Below are 17,952 nucleotides of genomic sequence, written 5' to 3'. Positions count from 1 at the left end.
AAAAAAAGTGGAGTGCTTTTTTCTGACTCAACCCAAAGGGGATGCTCTGGGTCACACCTGGAAAGTTCGCTGTGATACGGGACTCCCCAGGCCCGGGGCCAAAACAGAATGGGCGTAGTTTATGAAACCAGGAAGCAAAGACTTCGCTTTCCTGAGGGCAGCTCCAGGAGGAACAGGAACAGCATGTTCCTTGTCTGCAGATAAACTCATTTGCATACTGGCAATTTTCATAACCACTTAAGTGCTTAGAGTCAGGGGAGCAAGGCACAAGGTTTGACGACCAATCCACGCACACACCCAGGGCAGTACAAACGATGTGCAAAAAGTAGGTATCTGAGGGATTTTTCCTTAATCCATTCTGAAATAATCGTTAAATCATATTGGAAATGAATCTCGCAGATTCTGGTGCGCGGTGGGGGACCCTAATTCCACATACCTGGTCTGTGGGTGTGTAGTCAACCAAGCTGACGCTGTCGATTCTTTCCAGGAAGCTGCAAAGAAAGCCAGCAAGGGTTCAGGCCTGTTCTCAGGTCACTTTTTCCCGGGGTTGGGGGGAAAGTAATGGGACATTTCACCCAAGTACAGCAAGGATGGGGCAGGCCAAGCAGCTGACCGGAGTTCTTACTTCGTTTCCTGAATTTGCATCTGTCTAGATAACGCAACATTCTTGACCCAGGGACGGAGAACTGCATTCTTCTTTTTTTTTTTTTTAAATGTTGCCTTCTGTCCCCTCTCTTCTCCACTGCCACAGGGCTGGGGGTGGGGCTACTCAGAAACTGGGAGAGAGCATGGAGCCTTCCTTCCAAGGCTAAGTATAAGAATGTGTTGCAATGTAAACAAAACATGGAAGGTGATAGATGTTCCTTTAGCGTAGGTTCCTAATCAAATACAGAAGTTGTTTGTGTGTGTGTGTGTATGACTGCATGAATATGTGTAAGAGTGACTGAGTGTGGAGAGCGAGTATGTGGTGTGCGAGAGGAAATGTGTAAAAGTGAGTGTAAGGGTGAGTGTGAGAGTATGTGTGGAAAGTGTGCAAGAGCAAGAATATGAGTGTGTGTATATGAGTGTGTGTGCCGGCAAACCCAGCGACGCCTGTGGGTGTCAGATGTGCCCGGCGCCCTCTGTGTCCCACACAAGGCAGGGCGAGAGCCTAGGAAAGCTGTGCACCGCTCTGGGGTGACGACCCTCTTCCAGGCCGTGTCTCCAGCTCTTCCACTGGGAGGCCGCCGAGCTCCCTCTCCCGAGTGATCATGGCCCCTGCACAGGCCTCCCCCGCCCTCTCTGTGTCAGCCTGGCTTTACCAAGACCTATCCAGGCTGCACGTTTCCCACTGAGTCTTGGTCGATCTGTTGTTGTCTCCTCCACTAACATGCAAGGCCCTCAGGGCAGGTTTCTGTCGTGTCCACCTGGGAGTCCCCAGCACCTAGTGCAGGCCTGGCCCCAGTAAATATGGTGGAATGAACCAGTGTCCTCTGTCCCCTTCTCCTTCCGCGGCTGGGACAGGTGACCATCGAGGGCTGAGAGGCTGGGCCTCCTGGGGATGAACAAGTGCTGGGGATGGGTTAACTGGCGAGCAGAGGACAATTCTGGCGACAGGGGCAGCAGGGGCTCTAGAAGGAAGAAGGAGAGCGAGCAGGAGGGAGGGGTTGGGGCGGTCCAGGCTCTCTGTTGGCGCTGGCGTTCATGGGAGGCCCTGGTACTGAGGAGCAAGGATGGACGGCCTGGAGGCTGTGCTGGCTCGCTGCCTGCCATGCCAGTGGCTGGCTCTGTGTCTGGGTAGGTAGAGGCAGCAGCCATGTGCCCATGGGCGTTTCACGCAGTGGAGGGGATGTTGCCTCCCCACCTCCCCATCCTCCTGCACCAGCTCCTCTGCAGGCACCTGTGAACCTCAGTGTGGGCAAGAGGGAGACGAAAGGGTTCAGAACGCAGAACACCACCCCAAAATGTGCCCTTCGGCATGTTGACTAACTGCAGCTGAAGGCACTTGGGAAGCCTCGGATGCAGGGCCGGCGGGCTGACCTCCCGCTCTGTCCCAAACAGCGGGTCAGGAAATTTCCCGTAAGAAACGTCTGCCCTTGGCCGGGCGCGGTGGCTCAAGCCTGTAATCCCAGCACTTTGGGAGGCCGAGACGGGCGGATCACGAGGTCAGGAGATTGAGACCATCCTGGCTAACACGGTGAAACCCCGTCTCTACTAAAAAAAATACAAAAACCTAGCTGGGCGAGGTGGCGGGCGCCTGTAGTCCCAGCTACTCGGGAGGCTGAGGCAAGAGAATGGCGTGAACCCGGGAGGCGGAGCTTGCAGTGAGCTGAGATCCGGCCACTGCACTCCAGCCTGGGTGACAGAGCGAGACTCCGTCTCAAAAAAAAAAAGAAACGTCTGCCCTGGGCCAGGAAGAGGAGCAGGTTCGTATCGCCGGGGGCTGGGAGTCCACCCCGAACCGGATCTGTACAAACCCACCAAAATAACCCTCGTCTTTCATTAGTCACTGCCCCCCAATGACTGCCCCTAGAAACCTGAACCTTTCTCCTTTGTCACTTCTCCATACGTTTATCATCTTTTGTTACAAGGGTATATTAGCTCTCAGTCCCGACGGCTTCTTTGGGTCTTCATTTTTCTTATGAAAGTTCCCGTGTGCATGTAAAAATGTTAAATAAAATGTGTATGCTTTCCTCCGGTTGATCCGTCTTTGTTGGTTCACTCAGCTACAGAACCTAATGGGAAAGAGGGAAGCTCTTTTTCCTTCCCTACAAAGGTCAAAAGGGGTCCATTTTAGGAACCACTTGGCCAAAGACAGTAAGACTGCATCATTTCCTTGGCCATCGTAACTCCTTCCTTTTGGAAAGCTAGAGACAGTCCCTAGTGGCCAGAACTGAGGCCTGGCCATGGGATGACATTTTGGCAGCCTTCATCCATGAACCTGGGTTTGACACCCCCAGGGCAAGTAACGCAGAAGCAGAATACACAAAGGGCAGGAGTGGATCTGCTGGTGTTTGGGGTGGCCTTTCATAGGGATAGGAAGCAGTGGGGGCAACGGTGACCTCAACTGTCATGAATGAGTCATTTCCCTGGAATCCAAGGGAAACAGGTTACGGGAGTGGTGTCTGTGACTGCATTGTCTGGTGTGCAGTCATGAAAGAATGTCGGCCGGGTGCAGTGGCTCATACCTTTAATCCCAGCACTTTGGGAGGCCAAGGTGGGTGGATCGCCTGTGGTCAGGAGTTCAAGACTAACCTGGTCAACATTGTGAAACCCTGTCTCTACTAAAAATACAAAAAGTAGCCAGGTATGGTGGCGCGCGCCTGTAATCCCAGCTACTCGGGAGGCTGAGGCAGGAGAATCACTTGAACCCAGGAGGCAGAGGTTGTAGTGAGCCGAGATCACGCCACTGCACTCCAGCCTGGGCGACAGAGTGAGACTCTGTCTCAAAAAAAAAAAAAAAATATATATATATATATATATAATCTTTATATATATAAATAAAAAAATATATATTTATATATATAAGTAAAAAATATATATTTATATATAAATAAAAAAATAAAAAAAGAATGTCAACTGCTCCCGGCTCTGCAGAGATATGGCCCAGGTGACAGGGTTATTGAGAGGCCAAAGGGACCCTGATCAGCCAGCGGTGTCTTTGGAATAGGTGCTGCAAGCCCTGGGAGGTGCTACTGCGCACGTGAAGGTTGGTGAGTTGGCCGAGGGCGTGGAACTGACTCCAGAGGGGAAGGAGTAAAGGGAAGGGACCCTCTGGGACCTGGAGAACTTTGGGAAGCTGGAGGCAGGAATTCCCTGCCATTGCCTGAGGCCTGGTTTGGAAAGTGCAATGCAGTTTTGGCATGGTGGTTGCTGGCCTGGAATGTGGTGGGGTGAAGAGCACAGTGGAAGGACACACTGAGTTCCTGACCATCCAGTGACAAAGGAGCAAAAAGACCTTGGAATCCGTGAGAAGGCAGGAGAAGTTTCTGCCGGGGTGGGACGGGAGCTCTGGACTGCGGCTGGACATTCAGGTGGGTTTCTGGGTGGGAAGGCTGCCTCCCTCACAGGCCGCGTGAGCTACAACGGTTCTAGTCAGAAATGGTCATGACTTTTGACAGGGGCCGGGGGAAGGACACAGAAATGAATTCGCTCTGATGAAAAAAAGAGCTGGAAGGAACTGAACATTAAATATGAAGCCTGTGGCTATAGTTAGAGTTTAGGAAGTAATCTATTTAAAATGGGATGCACATAGGTTGGAGGTAGGTGGGTGAATGTCTTCAGATGATAATAACTAGTCTAAGTAGAAAGAATGAAGTATGGTTAACCAAAAAATGCCTGTGGAGTGCTAGAGAGATGTGATGAGAGGACGTGTGAGTGCATCTTCCCGTGCACTATGAAAGACCAGTGACGTTGAGATGCTGACAGTGATGAGGCTGGTGGGTCTTCTCCTGTCCCCAGCCTCCAAGATGGATACTCAGAGTCCTTCCAGCTCTGATTCTCAGAGATCTAAGTGAGACGTGGGAGGTCTCACTGAACATTTCCAAGAGCTGCTTCTGAATCGTTACTGATGCCCTGAGTTCATGCATTTCAAGTTTGTGCAATGAAAGTAAAATGTGAAAATGCACCCCAAAATGTGAATATGCCCCCAATTCTTTGAAAGAGTTTCTAAGGAATAAATAATAGAGTGGTAGATTTCTGCCAGCCTTCTGCCTTGATCCTTGTTTCAACTGGCATATTTCCAAGCATGTTGCAGAAGTACTTTTTCAAATTGGGGCTTCTGTGATTACCATACGTAGAGAGAATTTTAAAGGGATCTTCCAAATCATACATAGAATTTCGCATATGACTACATTTTAAAGGGTTATAACATTGCCTCCTTAAATACGCCACTGCATGCTGACCGGAAGAATTAAGCAGATCTAAAAACCCCTTGCAGACTATTCACTCCAACATTAGATACAGAGTTGCAAAACTATACCAAGTTAGCATTGTAAAAAATCACTTGCATTGACTATAAGAAAGTAGTTAAAAAGAAATTTACTTTGATTTTTTTTTCATTATTTCCTGTGACAGCTGAGGACACTCATATTTGCAGAAATGTTTTCATTTTCATTTAGATCCCCCTTCTGTTTGATATTAGCAAAAATAACAACTCACTGTTTACATCCCATCTGTTGTTGGCGCCCAAGAATTCTTAATGGCCATGGAATTGATCATGAAGAGGGAACAAGGAGAGTCACCAAAAGATGAAAACTATTCTATTAAATGCCTTTGTAATTAAACTACTGGGTCTGAGAAAAAAAGTACCAACTAAATTTCCATGTATTTAAAATTACTTTTTTTGTGAAAACATATAGCAATTGGAAATCTGTCAAGGAAAGTAAAAAACTTTTCCCAGTGTTAATGAAATTTGATTCATGATATTTATCTACAAGATATAAATATACAGATGGATCCCAGGTACTCCGGAGGCTGAGGCAGCAGGATCACTGGAGCCCAGGAGTTCGTACTGGTGGAGAAAAACATGACTCACATGGTGACAAAGTACCAGGCAGTTGTAATGCACGGCCAGAGTTAAGATCCCTGCTCCTCAAAAGGGGTTCCCAGACTCATGGCATATCAGCGTCACTGGCAGACCCACTGCGTCAGCATGTGCAGCTGAGCCACGTCCCAGGGGATCAGCGATTCTTGGTGAGTCGTCATCCGAGAGCGTGTTCCTCCTGGCTTTCCCCGCCTCCCAGCTTTATGCTCTCATCTCTGCCTGAACCATTCTTCTCATGACTCCTGCTCTTTCTCCTTCCCACAGGGTAAAGTCCACACTTTTAATCTGGCCTCAAGCCCTCTGCAATCTGTCCAGTCTCCCCTTCAGTCTCTTTTACATCACATGAACCCTCCACTCTAGTCAAAACTCCCTGTAGTTTTTGGCCTCTCAGATCCCATGTCATCCCTGCTTTCCCCTCCCTCTATTTGAAACCTGAGATTAAACCCTGCCCACTCTGGGAAGCCACTTCTAACTGCCATGACACAGCACAACGTCAACCTCACTTTCTTCTGGCACTCACTGTCTCACAATTCGATGAGCTTGGCATGCTGCCTTATGCTGTGATTTAATCCTTTTTAAAGGTTGAGATATAAAATAACGTAAAGTATGTAAACAGTCCTGATCTTAAGTGTTCTTGATTTTTTTTTAAACATCTGGATATGCCTTGTCCATTTTTCTTTTTCCGTGTATGTTTTATCTACCTATCTGTACTGAATATCATTTAAGGGCAAAAGCATGTTCTAATTTCTAGAAAGAAGCCCCACATGGCCAGCATGTTTTGTACTGAATCTTTCTCTGCATTGTCATTTAAAATGTTTTTAAATTTAAAAAAGTATTTTTTATTTTTATTTTTTTGAGACAGTCTCACGCTGTCACCCAGGCTGGAGTGCAGCTATAATTTGCTATAAATATCTTGCTTTGGACTTTGGCTACAGAATTGCCAAGAGGATGCTGTGTTTTTGCAGAGGAAGTCCCTCCCTTCTACTTTATAATGTGCTTGGCCAGCTGATGCTGATACTATGCTCAGTTAATAAGGTTATCTTATCAGACTGGTACTTATTTTCAGCAGTCTTTTTTTTTTGAGATGGAATTTCGCTCGTTGCCCAGGCCGGACAGGCTGGAGTGCAACAGCGCGATCTCGGCTCACTGCAACCTCTGTCTCCTGGGTTTAAGCGATTCTCCTGCCTCAGCCTCCCAAGTAGCTGGGATTACAGGCATGCGCCACCATGCCCGGCTAATTTTGTATTTTTAGTAGAGATGCGGTTTCTTCATGTTGGTCAGGCTGGTCTTGAACTCCCGACCTCAGGTGATTTGCCTGCCTTGGCCTCCCAAAGTGCTGGGATTACAGGTGTGAGCCACTGCACCCGGCCCAGCAGTCTTTTCCAAATCAAAGACAGCAGGGCAGGCACACAGTGTCCAAGCCTCATGGTCTGCCTGTATTTAAAAGGCATATACATTGGCATTCCTTCAGCAAGAAACAGCTTTAGTAACAAAATTCTCCAGTAGCACACACAGTATCATCTGGGTTCCTGAGCTGAAATAAACTAAAGTATTTTGTGTATTAATCCAGTCTACTTTTTTTCTTTCAATTCTAAATCCATGTTAGAAATTGTGCATTTGAAGGCGGAAAACTGAAAGGAAGAAATAGAACTAGTAGTTAAATGGAAGATTAACTAGTTCCCTGATGTGTTTCAGTTGGATACTTTTGTAAATTATATCCATCTTTGGCGTAGGGAAGTTTCAATGTGAAAAAGAATCTTGTGGCCATGAAGAAACAATTACGGTGAAGAAGCCAGGGGGCCAGGCACACGGTGGCTCCCGCCTGTAGTCCCAGCACTTTGAGAGGCCAAGGCAGGTGGATCACTTGAGGATCAGGAGTCCCAGACAAGCCTGGCCAACATGGTGAAACCCCGACTCTACTGAAGAAAAAAAAAAAAAAAAAAAAAAACATTAGCCAGGTGTGTTGGTGCGCATCTGTAGTCCCAGCTACTTGGGGGCTGAGGCAGGAGGATCGCTTGAACCTGGGAGGTGGAGGCCACAGTGAGCCGAGATCGTGGTGGCACTCCAGCCTGGGCGACAGAGCGAGACTCCGTCTCAAAACAGCAACAACAAAAATAAGCCAGGGATCCTAGAAATACACGAGAAAAACCAAACAAAAATTTAAGTGGTAAGACTGAGGGTGAATTTGGAAAAATACCATGCTTTCTGAACCAAATCTACCTCAGAATTTTTTTTTTCTCTTTTTGAGACAGTTTCACTCTTGTTACCCAGGCTAGAGTGCAATGGCGCAATCTCGGCTCACCGCAACCTCTGCCTCCTGGGTTCAAGCAATTCTTCTGCCTCAGCCTCCTGAGTAGCTGAGATTACAGGTGCACACCACCACGCCCGGCTAATTTCGTATTTTGAATAGAGGTGGGGTTTCTCCATGTTGGTCAGGCTAGTCTTGAACTCCTGACCACAGGTGATCTGCCCGCCTCAGCCTCCCAAAGTGCTGGGATTATAGGCTTGAGTCACTGTGCCCAGCAATTCTTTTTTCTTAAGTATTTTTTAAAACAGGATGCACACTCACATCCAGTAACATGCAGTTTAAAATGATTTGACAAATTCCTGTGATTTACATTTCAGTATTTAATCAACTGCAAAAGTTAGGAAATAATTCATGGGCCTGTAGTGCTTTTGAAAATAATATTTATGACTCATAAAAATGTACATTCATAATAGTATGACATGAACATATTTTAAGAAAGTTCAAGCATATACAAGCATTGTTTAATCTCACAAAATATATTAATTTTGGTGGGAATATTTGCATTATAAAAGGGTCTTCAGTTTACCAAAGGGTTCAACACTAAGCTATTTTAAAAGTTGTGATTATTTTTTCCAATCTAAAGAGGGGTTAAGGCCAGGTGCAGTGGCTCACGCCTGTAATCCCAGCACTTTGGGAGGCTGAGGCGGGAGGATCACCTGAGGTCAGGAGTTCAAGACCAGCCTGGCCAACACAGTGAAACTCTGTCTCTGCTAAAAATACAAAAAAATTAGCCAGGCATAGCGGTGTGCACCTGTAATCCCAGCTACTCGGGAGGCTGAGGCAGGAGAATCGCTTGAACCCGGGAGGCGGAGGCTGCAGTGAGCCGAGATCGCGCCACGGCACTCCAGCCTGGGCAACAGAGCGAGACTCCATCTCGAAAATAAAATAAATAAAATAAAAGAGGGGTTAAGACTCATGCCGTCCTCACACACGGCCCTGCACAAGCCTGTGGAGGATAGGAGACACGACCTTCTAAGAGGGGCGTTCTCAGAGAAGATGCTGGGCAGGCAACCAACAAGTGTCCCTCAAAGCACACTTCAGAACAACATCCAAATATACAATGAATATGAGGGCCACTCCTCATCTGCACACACCTGTCACACCTGGTTTTTTTCCTTACTCATTTACACTGGAACACATGTTATAATAGTGAACAGTTGGTTACGAATCTTTCAAAGAACTTGGAAGGGCCCCTATAATTATTTTCTGAAACAATGGAATTCTCTTATGGAAAAATCTTCCAGTGAAGGAAAGGGTAAGTTAAAAAAAACTTGAATTAACTTAGGTTAGAATACTTGCCAAGGCAAAAGTAAGTTGCTTTTCTCCGTGTTTCCAGGCTATGAGAAAGCGGTGGCTGGCTACATGCTTTACTTTTCAGCCAGAAAATACGCACTGCCATTCCTGAGAAGACGGCAGGCAGCACAGCTGGGCTCCAGCCTTAAAGAGTCCAGCATTCTCCTTCCTTCCAGTCCTGCCTCTTTAATTCTCAGACTTCCAGCTGGCTGGATGTATACATAAATGACTTGCATGGCTAAGTAAAACATCCCAGCTTATATTTTCAAGGTTTTCAAAGAGTTGTTGCTTTTGGACAAATTAATAAATGCAAATTAGAACTTAAAATGCAGTTCTAATTTTATTTCTATTTTTGGTTGTTAAAATCAAAACAAAACCTACACACACACAGTCCCAGGGTTTTCTCAAACAATCAACAGTTCTTTGGCAATGTTAAGAGTGTGTAACAAGACTGCCGTGCTAATTAGCATAATTTATAAGACATCTAATAGTGTCGAAACAGGAAAATAACTATAAACTTGTTCGTTTGAAAGACACTGTATAATGTCACACTTTCTAAGTCTTTTTAAAAACTCAATTTAGTAAGTAGAAAATATAAACGAACAAATTTAATGTTTCCAGATAATAAAGGAAGTCATACGGCATTTCTCCCAGTTACGCAAAGACAATTATCACATGAAAAACGTATAGAATGTAAGCAGTAAGAGAGCATTATGCAAAAATATCCTAAGGTAATTTCAGTATAAATTATGGGACGAGATTTATTAATAACATACGTTATGAGATCAACTGCAGTCTCACTGTGAAGGCAAAGACAAAAACCAAAACCCAGAGGATAAACAGAAACAGCACAGTCTACCGAATACACTGAATGGTGTTTATCTTCCCCCCCTCTTTAACTTGTATGCACCGCCTGCCATTCTAGATATTACCAATCACACTAAATAATATCGATAATAAAAACCAACCACCTTCAATCTGATCATTCTAGTCAGAAAACTGAATACAGTTTTGACCAGATCTTCGAGAAAGATTCATATACACCAAATTAACTAGTTCTGTTAAAAGGCTGCTATAAAAATACCATCATTACGAGCTATACAGAACTTTAGAATCCAGCTAAGAGTGGAGAAATACTGAATTTCTTAATTTATCTGGAGGGGACGACTGTAAACCCAAAGGTAGAAGAGCATTTCAGCATTCTGGCGTGTTCAGAGTTTCTAGGGTATAGTATCTCTCTGACACACAGAGAGCATTTCGAAGGGTGGCTATGGCCAGGAAACCTCAGAGCGGGTTCTGCCGTCACACTTGATCCCGAAGGCGGGCCAGTCTCTGAGACAGTTCATCCTGCTCCGCCGAAGCCACGCTCGTGCCCACGGAGCCGGTCTGCCCCTGCGGCAGCTCCATGTTGAGGTCGAGGCCCGCCTCGTCTGCCATTTCCTGGAGCAGCATATCCACTTGGTTCTGGGGAGTGGTGAGCGTCGTCGTGCTGCTCATCGTGTCCTCCATTTGCTGCGTCTGGACGTCCAGAGTTTCAAACTGGTGCTCGAATTTGTCCATCAAGGCAGAAATCTTCTCCAGATTCATGGTCTTCAGTGTCGCATCCATTGACTTAACCACACCAGCCATCGACTTGGTCACCTTGCCCATCGTCACCGCCGTCTGGACCCTGGCAGCCACTGCATCGACTCGCGCACTCATTCTCAAGAAATTCACCGCCTGGTTCTTCTGGCGGATGGCATTTTCGGCGTGGATCCTCGCAACTTCCATGTTGCCCTTCTGAATGGCCTTTTTGATTTTGGCCTTTTCGGCCTTTTCCTCCTTATCGCATTTTTTGGCACTCCTGCTCAGTTCTTTGGCCGCGAACTTCAGGTTGAACAGGTGTTTCTCCATGTTGGACATAGTCGGACGGCTCCTTGGGGTCGGCGGCCCGGCTGAGACGTGCGCGGAAGAGACAGAAGGTGAGGTAACTCCGCTCCCGGCCGCCGCTCCTTTGTTTTGGTCCCACTTCCTGTTTCTACTGTGCGCGGCGCAGGTGGTGACGTCAGAGCCCAGCGCCAAAGGCGGGGCCCGCGGGACGGACGGCGCCGGGGTGGGGCCTGTGGGACGTACGGCGCCGGGGGCCGCGCACGCAGGGGGATTCCGGCCGGACGCTCCGGCGCTGCGTTCTACCGGGTTTTTAAAGTTCTTAACGTTATTAGTAAATTCACAAAAATTAGTGCCCACACGCACTTTCTTAGTAATCTACCGAAGTAGACAATCTGTGGAGATCCGCCTGTAAAATTACCCAAGCTCCAAACTTGGCAGGCTTTATAAAGGGTGACTGGCTAGCTGGCTAAAACCCAGCCGAACATCAGCTGGGTCTTCACACGAACGCTTGCTTTATTAGCATGGGTAATTTCCACTTTCTCAGGGGAACTGGAAACCACGGATACATTAAAAACAAAAACATTAAAACAATACATTAAAAACAAACGGGTCACTGACGCGTCTCCATCTTTGACTACGATGTGTGCCGGAGTTCTGTAATCTCCTTTTATTGCATGGGTGAAAATAACCTTTAAAACTGTGGCACCACCAAATTTATACTTTGGCTGGAAGTTCAGCTTCTAGGTGAGTTGCCAGCAATTATCATCCAAAAATCGTCCCGTGGCTTAGTAATAAAAAGACCCATCTTTTGCTGACACCATTCTATCTTTTTGATGTTTTATAAATATCCATGGAACTTCACTCACATTTAAGTTTGACAGGCTAAACTGTCATTTTAAATTATGCAGGCAGAGTATGGTGAGATATTAGGACCCACACCCACGGGCATACATCAGAACTGTCACTATGTATTACGCCCTTTAAAAATGCAGGCTTTCAAATGGCAGCAATGTGTGCTGTCACTTTTTAGAAAGATTCCTCCGATACAGCAATAATAATGCAAGAAGACCGGATCTGCCCTAATGAGCTAGGCTGAAAATGAACCCTGAGAGCGAATTCTGTTTGGAGATCATTTTAATCCAGCGGCCCACCACCTCGCTTAGCTTTCTGTGATAGCTTGCCAGTCAGTTTCACACCACAAGACCTTCTGAAGACATAGCTCTGATGTTTTCACTTTCTCCAAACCCTGGGCGTGGAGGCTAAACCTGCTGTGCAGCACGCTGGCTCCCTTGTCTTTCGCGCCCCTCTGCCAGTCAAAGCAAACCGCAGCACGGAAGTTGAGCATTATTTGTGTCATTTGGCCAGTGGGGAGAATGTGACTGACGCCCCGTCCTTTGGCTATGCTGTTCCTGTTGCCTGGATTTACTGTCCATGCATCTCTGCCTATTGACACCCTGCCAGTCCTTCAAAAGCCACCTTCACCATGGAGCCTCCCCAGGACGACTCCTCTGTGTGGCCATACTACAGGGCACATTGCCTGGCAAGGGGTCTGTGCGTATAGGTCACCTGTTACAGTATAAACTACTTGGATGCAGACAACATTGATTCCTTCCCCTCTGCATGGAGCCCAGCAGGTGCTCTGCACACAGCAGCCACTGAATCCAGAAGGTGTTGCTAAATTTAATTTTATTTCAGAGGGGATAGGATGTTACCCTAGTTAGCAGCTTAGCTATGGTTTCTTTTTGCCACTCAAAGCGGTAGAACCCTTTTTCCAAATGAAACTTTTCTAGAAATGGAATATACTCAACCAAAAAAAAGAAAAAAAAAAAACGGGGGCTTAGGCCCCCTACTCTGCTCACCCTCCATTCCACTCTTCCCTTCTTTTAGGTCCTGGTTTTTCTTGGAGTTTGCAAACAAGTTTCTTGTCTAGCTTCCATGTCATGCTCCATAGTTTTCTTTTTTCTTTTCTTTTCTTTTTTTTTTTGAGATGAAATCTTGCTCTGTCACTCAGGCTGAAGTGCAGTGGCATGATCTTGGCTCACTGCAGCCTCTGCCTTCTGGGTTCAAGCGATTCTCCTGCCTCAGCCTCCCAAGTAGCTGGGATTACAGGTACATGCCAGCACTACTGGCTAATTTTTATATTTTTAGTACAGCTGGGGTTTCACCATGTTGGCCAGGCTGGCCTCGAACCCCTGACCTCAGGTGATCTGCCCACCTTGGCCTTGCAAAGTGCTGGGATTACAGGCGTGAGCTACGGTGCCCGGCCCATAGTTTTCTTAATGACAAATTCTGACTAGGTGACATGGTTTGGAATATAATCATGAGAGACTCAGATGATGATGATAATGACAATTAACATTAATAAAGTATGCACCAGACATTGTTCTGGGCACTTTACATAAATAAACTCATTTCAGCTTCGCAAACCCTATGAAGTAGATACTATAAATGTCTTCAGTTCACAGGTAATGAAAGGGAAGCACAGAGAGCTAAGAAACTTGCCTGAACCCACACATTAGGTAAGTGTTAGAAACCGGATTCCATGGATATATTTGGACCAGTAATAACGCACTGGGGAATCCAATAAACACGAGTTAATAAGAATAAAATAATGATCATGTAGCCTAAAGACAGAAGTTGACTTTCCAGCTGTTTTTTTGAGAAGACAGTTGCACTGACTACACAGTTAATATGAACTTTATAAAGTGTGGATACTGACTGGGCATGGTGGCCCAGGAATGTAATCCCAGCACTTTGGGAGGCTGAGGTGGGTGGATCGCCTGAGACCAGGAGTTCAAGACCAGCCTGGCCAACATGGGGAAAGCCCGTCTCTATTAAAAATACAAAAATTAGCTGGGTGTGGTGGCACATGCCTGTAATCCCAGTCACTTGGGAAGCTGAGGCAGGAGAATCGCTTGAACTGGAAAGATGGAGGTTGCAGTGAGCTGAGACTGCGCCAGTGCACTCCAGCCTGGGTGACAGACAGAGACTCCCTCTCAAAAAAAAAAAAAAAAAAAAAAAGTATGGTTGTTAAAATAAGTTGCCATCACCTGATCACCTGAAGCTACATTCCTTGAATGATGACGCCTCTACTTTCTGCGCTGGAGAGAAGGGATAGGTGGAGTTCCAGAAGCCATCTTCCCAGGGAGACCAGGGCGGACTAGAATTCTGAAGAGAAGGCTGTTCTCCTCTCCCTGACAGTTCCCCAGCCCTGCCCTCCTCTTTCTCTTATCAACACCCCAGCCATTTCCATGGTGTTCAATAGGATCCATAGCTAGCTGCTCTCATGTTCACATTTCCAGGGAGAGATTTGCTTCTGAGCTCCAAACCCATATGCCTGGCTGTCTCCTTGGTGCTGGGGGATTTGTGGTCCAAGACTGTTTGGCAACTCTTCAAAGTGACTGAACTCAGTCCTTTCCCCCAAATCTGCTCATTCCCATTTACTACTGGCACCTCCAACTACCTTGTCATTCGAGTTGGATTCGGAAGAATTATCTCTGACCACCGTGGTATCTATATCTGCATCTACCCTGGCTCTAAGTTTTTTCCATTCTTTATATTCCATTGAGGTTGACAACCTTCAGAGTCTGTTTCAGCTTGGTGTGCTTTCTCTTTTTGTGTATCTAGCAAAAGGAAGATTATTTTGATATTATTATTAAAGGAGGTTTTGGTCCTACCACCATGCTGATTGTACCTGAAGACGTTCTGGACCCAATGCAGATGTGAAAACAGAACATACAGTTTATAATGACCGGAATTGTTATGCAACTACTACATCAACATTGAAACCTTACAAGTCCCATAGCCAGATTTTCTCTTAGTGAAAAAAAAGAAATTTTTGATTAAAGTGCAGACATTTCTAGAAAGCTGCGAGTCAAACCAGTTAATTATTTTTATCATGAAACGGGGAAGAAAAATATGCCATCATTTGGCACATCTGGCTGATTTCTTTTCTTTCCTTACTTTGAAATGATACAAGTAGTTAAAATGAAAATATTTAAGCAGGACGTTCAGTTTTACTTCATTGGAAAAGAATCATTTGCTAAGTCTGAAGTCACTCAAAAAATAAAAAAAGAGAAAATAAAAGATATGACAAATAACTTTCTCGTGTGTTAAACTATGTCTGGATTCTCATCGGTATGTTTCTGGTGATTTTGAAATGTTATACCTCCAGCTAAGGGCTCCTCCTCACTTACCAAAATTTGCATTTTTTGCATACATTTGTATTTGCCTAGCAGCAGGTTTTCCTATTAGATAGATGTGACATGGTGACCTTTGGTTGACTACCTATACCTGGTACTATTCAACCTCTGGAAAACAAGATATACCCAATACATTTCTGTTGAATGTAGGAATATATGAATGCAGCCAAAGGAAATCGCATTGGATACATATTCACTTGGTGACCATTTTGAGGAATACATTACATATATGTGTATATATATAAATATATTACATATATAATATTAATTACACATATTATGTATTAAACGTATGTATACATATTTTCCTCTACATCACCTTTTTATTTAGGAACACAGCTAGAATTAAAAACGCTGAGGCTCCTCAAGCCTTGGGAAATTGCAAAGTCACTGTCCAGGGCTGGGTGTGATGGCTGACGTCTGTAATCACAACACTTTGAGAGGATGAGGTGGCCCAGGAGTTTGAGGCTGCGGTGAACTACGGTCACGCCACTGCACTCCATTTGGGGTGACAGAGCAAGATCCTGTCTCAAAAACAACAACAAAACCAACGTCACTGTCTCTCAAAATATGTTAACAACAGCCTGGGCAAGATGTCTAGAACCCGTCTCTACAAAAATAAAAAATAAAATTTAGCTGGGCATGGTAGTATGTGCCTGTAGTTCCAGCTACTTGGGATGCTGAGGTGGGAGGATCTCTGTGTCCAGGAGTTCGAGGCTACAATGAGCTATAATCATGCCACCGTACTCCAGCCCGGCTGACAGAGCGAGACCCTGTCTCTCTGTCTCTGTCTCTCTCTCACCACATACATATATATATATATATATGTTAAAATGATGTCAAGATTTAAAAATAAAAATAAGAAAGAGAAGGAAATAGAAAAGCAGCACGTAAACATAATTCCACATTCCTCCATCTGCAGTTTATTTATTTATTTATTTATTGAGATGGAGTCTGGCACTGCTGCCCAGGCTGGAGTGCAGTGGTGTGACCTCGGCTCACTGCAACCTCTGCCTCCCGGGTTCACGCCATTCTCCTGCCTCAGCCTCCCAACTAGCTGGGACTATAGGCGCCCGCCACCACGCCCGGCTAATTTTTTGTATTTTTGGTAGAGCCAGGGTTTCACTGTGTTAGCCAGGATGGTCTCGATCTCCTGACCTGGTGATCCGCCTGCTTCAGCCTCCCAAAGTGCTGGGATGACAGGCCTGAGGCACCGCGCTGGCTTCATCTGCAGTTTAAATGCATGGTTTATTACTCCTCCTGGTGATGTGGTGAGTTAATACTGTTATGAGAAACCTAACTTCCGTGTTAGTCGAATTTGGCAGTCACTCATTTAGCAACACAGTGATTCTCCTTCTCGTTCTCTCCACTGAACAACTTACCACTTTGACAAGCTGAAAATGAAATCTAAACACACCTGTCCTTCTAACGATGGTATAGGATGTCTCTCTTTTCTGGCCTCAATTTCCTCATTTATAAAGCTGGAAAAATAAGGCCTGTGATCTAACGGTAATAATCCCTCATCAGGTCAGATCATCAGAGAGGGCCACTCAAAACCACTTAACCTAAAAAAATCCCTGAAACAAGACTTACTAAGAGAAAAAAATGTGTTATTTAAGTGGCGTTTTCCTGGCAGTTTGTAATGGATGTTTGCAAATATCGTGAAGACCACATAGAGCTGACACAGCAAAACTGAGAAGGCTGACTGGGCCCCCCCACTCTCTCTCTCTTTCTCTCTCTCCCCCTCCCTCCCTCTCTCTCGTCTCTCTCTCCTCTTCCTCCTCCTCCTTCCTTTCTTTCCTTCAGGGTGTCACTTTGTCACCTGGAGTGGCATGAGGTACCTCTGTCTCAACTGGGCCCATTTCCCTCTGACTCCTCTAGTTGGAGAAAATTTTGTAGGAAGAAAATCTACTCCTTTGGTCGGGTTCCTACAAACTAACATACAAACTCAAGCAGTATGGCAGAGGGAACAAACATGTGAGAATGTTGGTGAGTCTATAGGAAATACGATATTCCCCTTTTCCAATCTGTATTCCCTATTGCTTGAGTTTTTTTTTTTTTTTTTTCAAGAAAAGTGTACTCTCCTGCACACAGCATTTTGCCATATCTCACAGCTGTCTGGTTGACTACTGGGAAACATAGTTTATTCTGAAAACATGCTTCTGGATGGAGAATGATTTTACTATTACAAACCTGAAGACAGAAGGACAGGATTGCATCTGGCGTAATACGGTACAAATCCCACCTCTGCAGGAATATGGAAGCCAGTTTTTCTTACTTAATTTTTATGTTTTAACCTGAACATTAAGCTTACAATCCATAAGTTAAAAATAGCGAGGCCAGGCGCGGTGGCTCACACCTGTAATCCCAGCACTTTGGGAGGCTGAGGTGAGAGGATCATGAGGTCAGGAGATCGAGACCATCCTGGCTAACATGGTGAAACCCTGTCTCTACTAAAAATACAAAAATTAGCCGGGTGTGGTGGTGGGACCCTGTAGTACCAGCTACTTGGGAGGCTGAGGCAGAAGAACTGCTTGAACTCTGGAGGTGGAGGTTGCAGTGAGCTGAGATTGCGTCATTGCACTCCAGCCTGGGCAACAAGAGCGAAATTCCATCTCAAAAAAAAAAAAGAGATTAAAAATTAAAAAATAAATAAATAAAAAATGAAAATAGCAAATGTACAAATTGGCCAGTTAATTTTGTTGCACATTAAAATCTTCTCTCGTCCTCCTCATGGAGCACCTTCTGTTCGTGAT

General features: G+C 45.4%; 2 protein-coding genes across 4 annotated transcripts in view; both read right to left on the bottom strand.

Moving 5' to 3' along the window:
- GNAL (G protein subunit alpha L) overlaps nucleotides 1-17,952 on the bottom strand; it is a 205,406-nt gene that overhangs the window by 21,240 nt on the left and 166,214 nt on the right. For all 3 annotated transcript variants that reach the window (XM_009192359.3, XM_009192362.4, XM_021929935.2), the window contains exon 6: nucleotides 437-491. In XM_009192359.3, coding sequence (XP_009190623.1) covers nucleotides 437-491 — 55 coding nt within the window. The remainder of the gene's footprint in view (nucleotides 1-436; nucleotides 492-17,952) is intronic.
- CHMP1B (charged multivesicular body protein 1B) lies at nucleotides 8,138-11,161 on the bottom strand. Its single transcript, XM_003914144.5, has one exon. The coding sequence runs from the start codon at nucleotides 11,025-11,027 to the stop codon at nucleotides 10,428-10,430; it is 600 nt and encodes a 199-aa protein (XP_003914193.1). The 5' UTR covers nucleotides 11,028-11,161; the 3' UTR covers nucleotides 8,138-10,427.

The sequence above is a fragment of the Papio anubis genome, chromosome 19, assembly GCF_008728515.1.
Source record: "Papio anubis isolate 15944 chromosome 19, Panubis1.0, whole genome shotgun sequence".
Taxonomy (NCBI): Eukaryota; Metazoa; Chordata; class Mammalia; order Primates; family Cercopithecidae; genus Papio; species Papio anubis.
This window is presented reverse-complemented; position numbering and strand designations above follow the sequence as displayed.

Bases quoted from the DNA above. Each gene is read 5' to 3' on its own strand.
- CHMP1B (XM_003914144.5), bottom strand. From the start codon at position 11,027: ATGTCCAACATGGAGAAACACCTGTTCAACCTGAAGTTCGCGGCCAAA.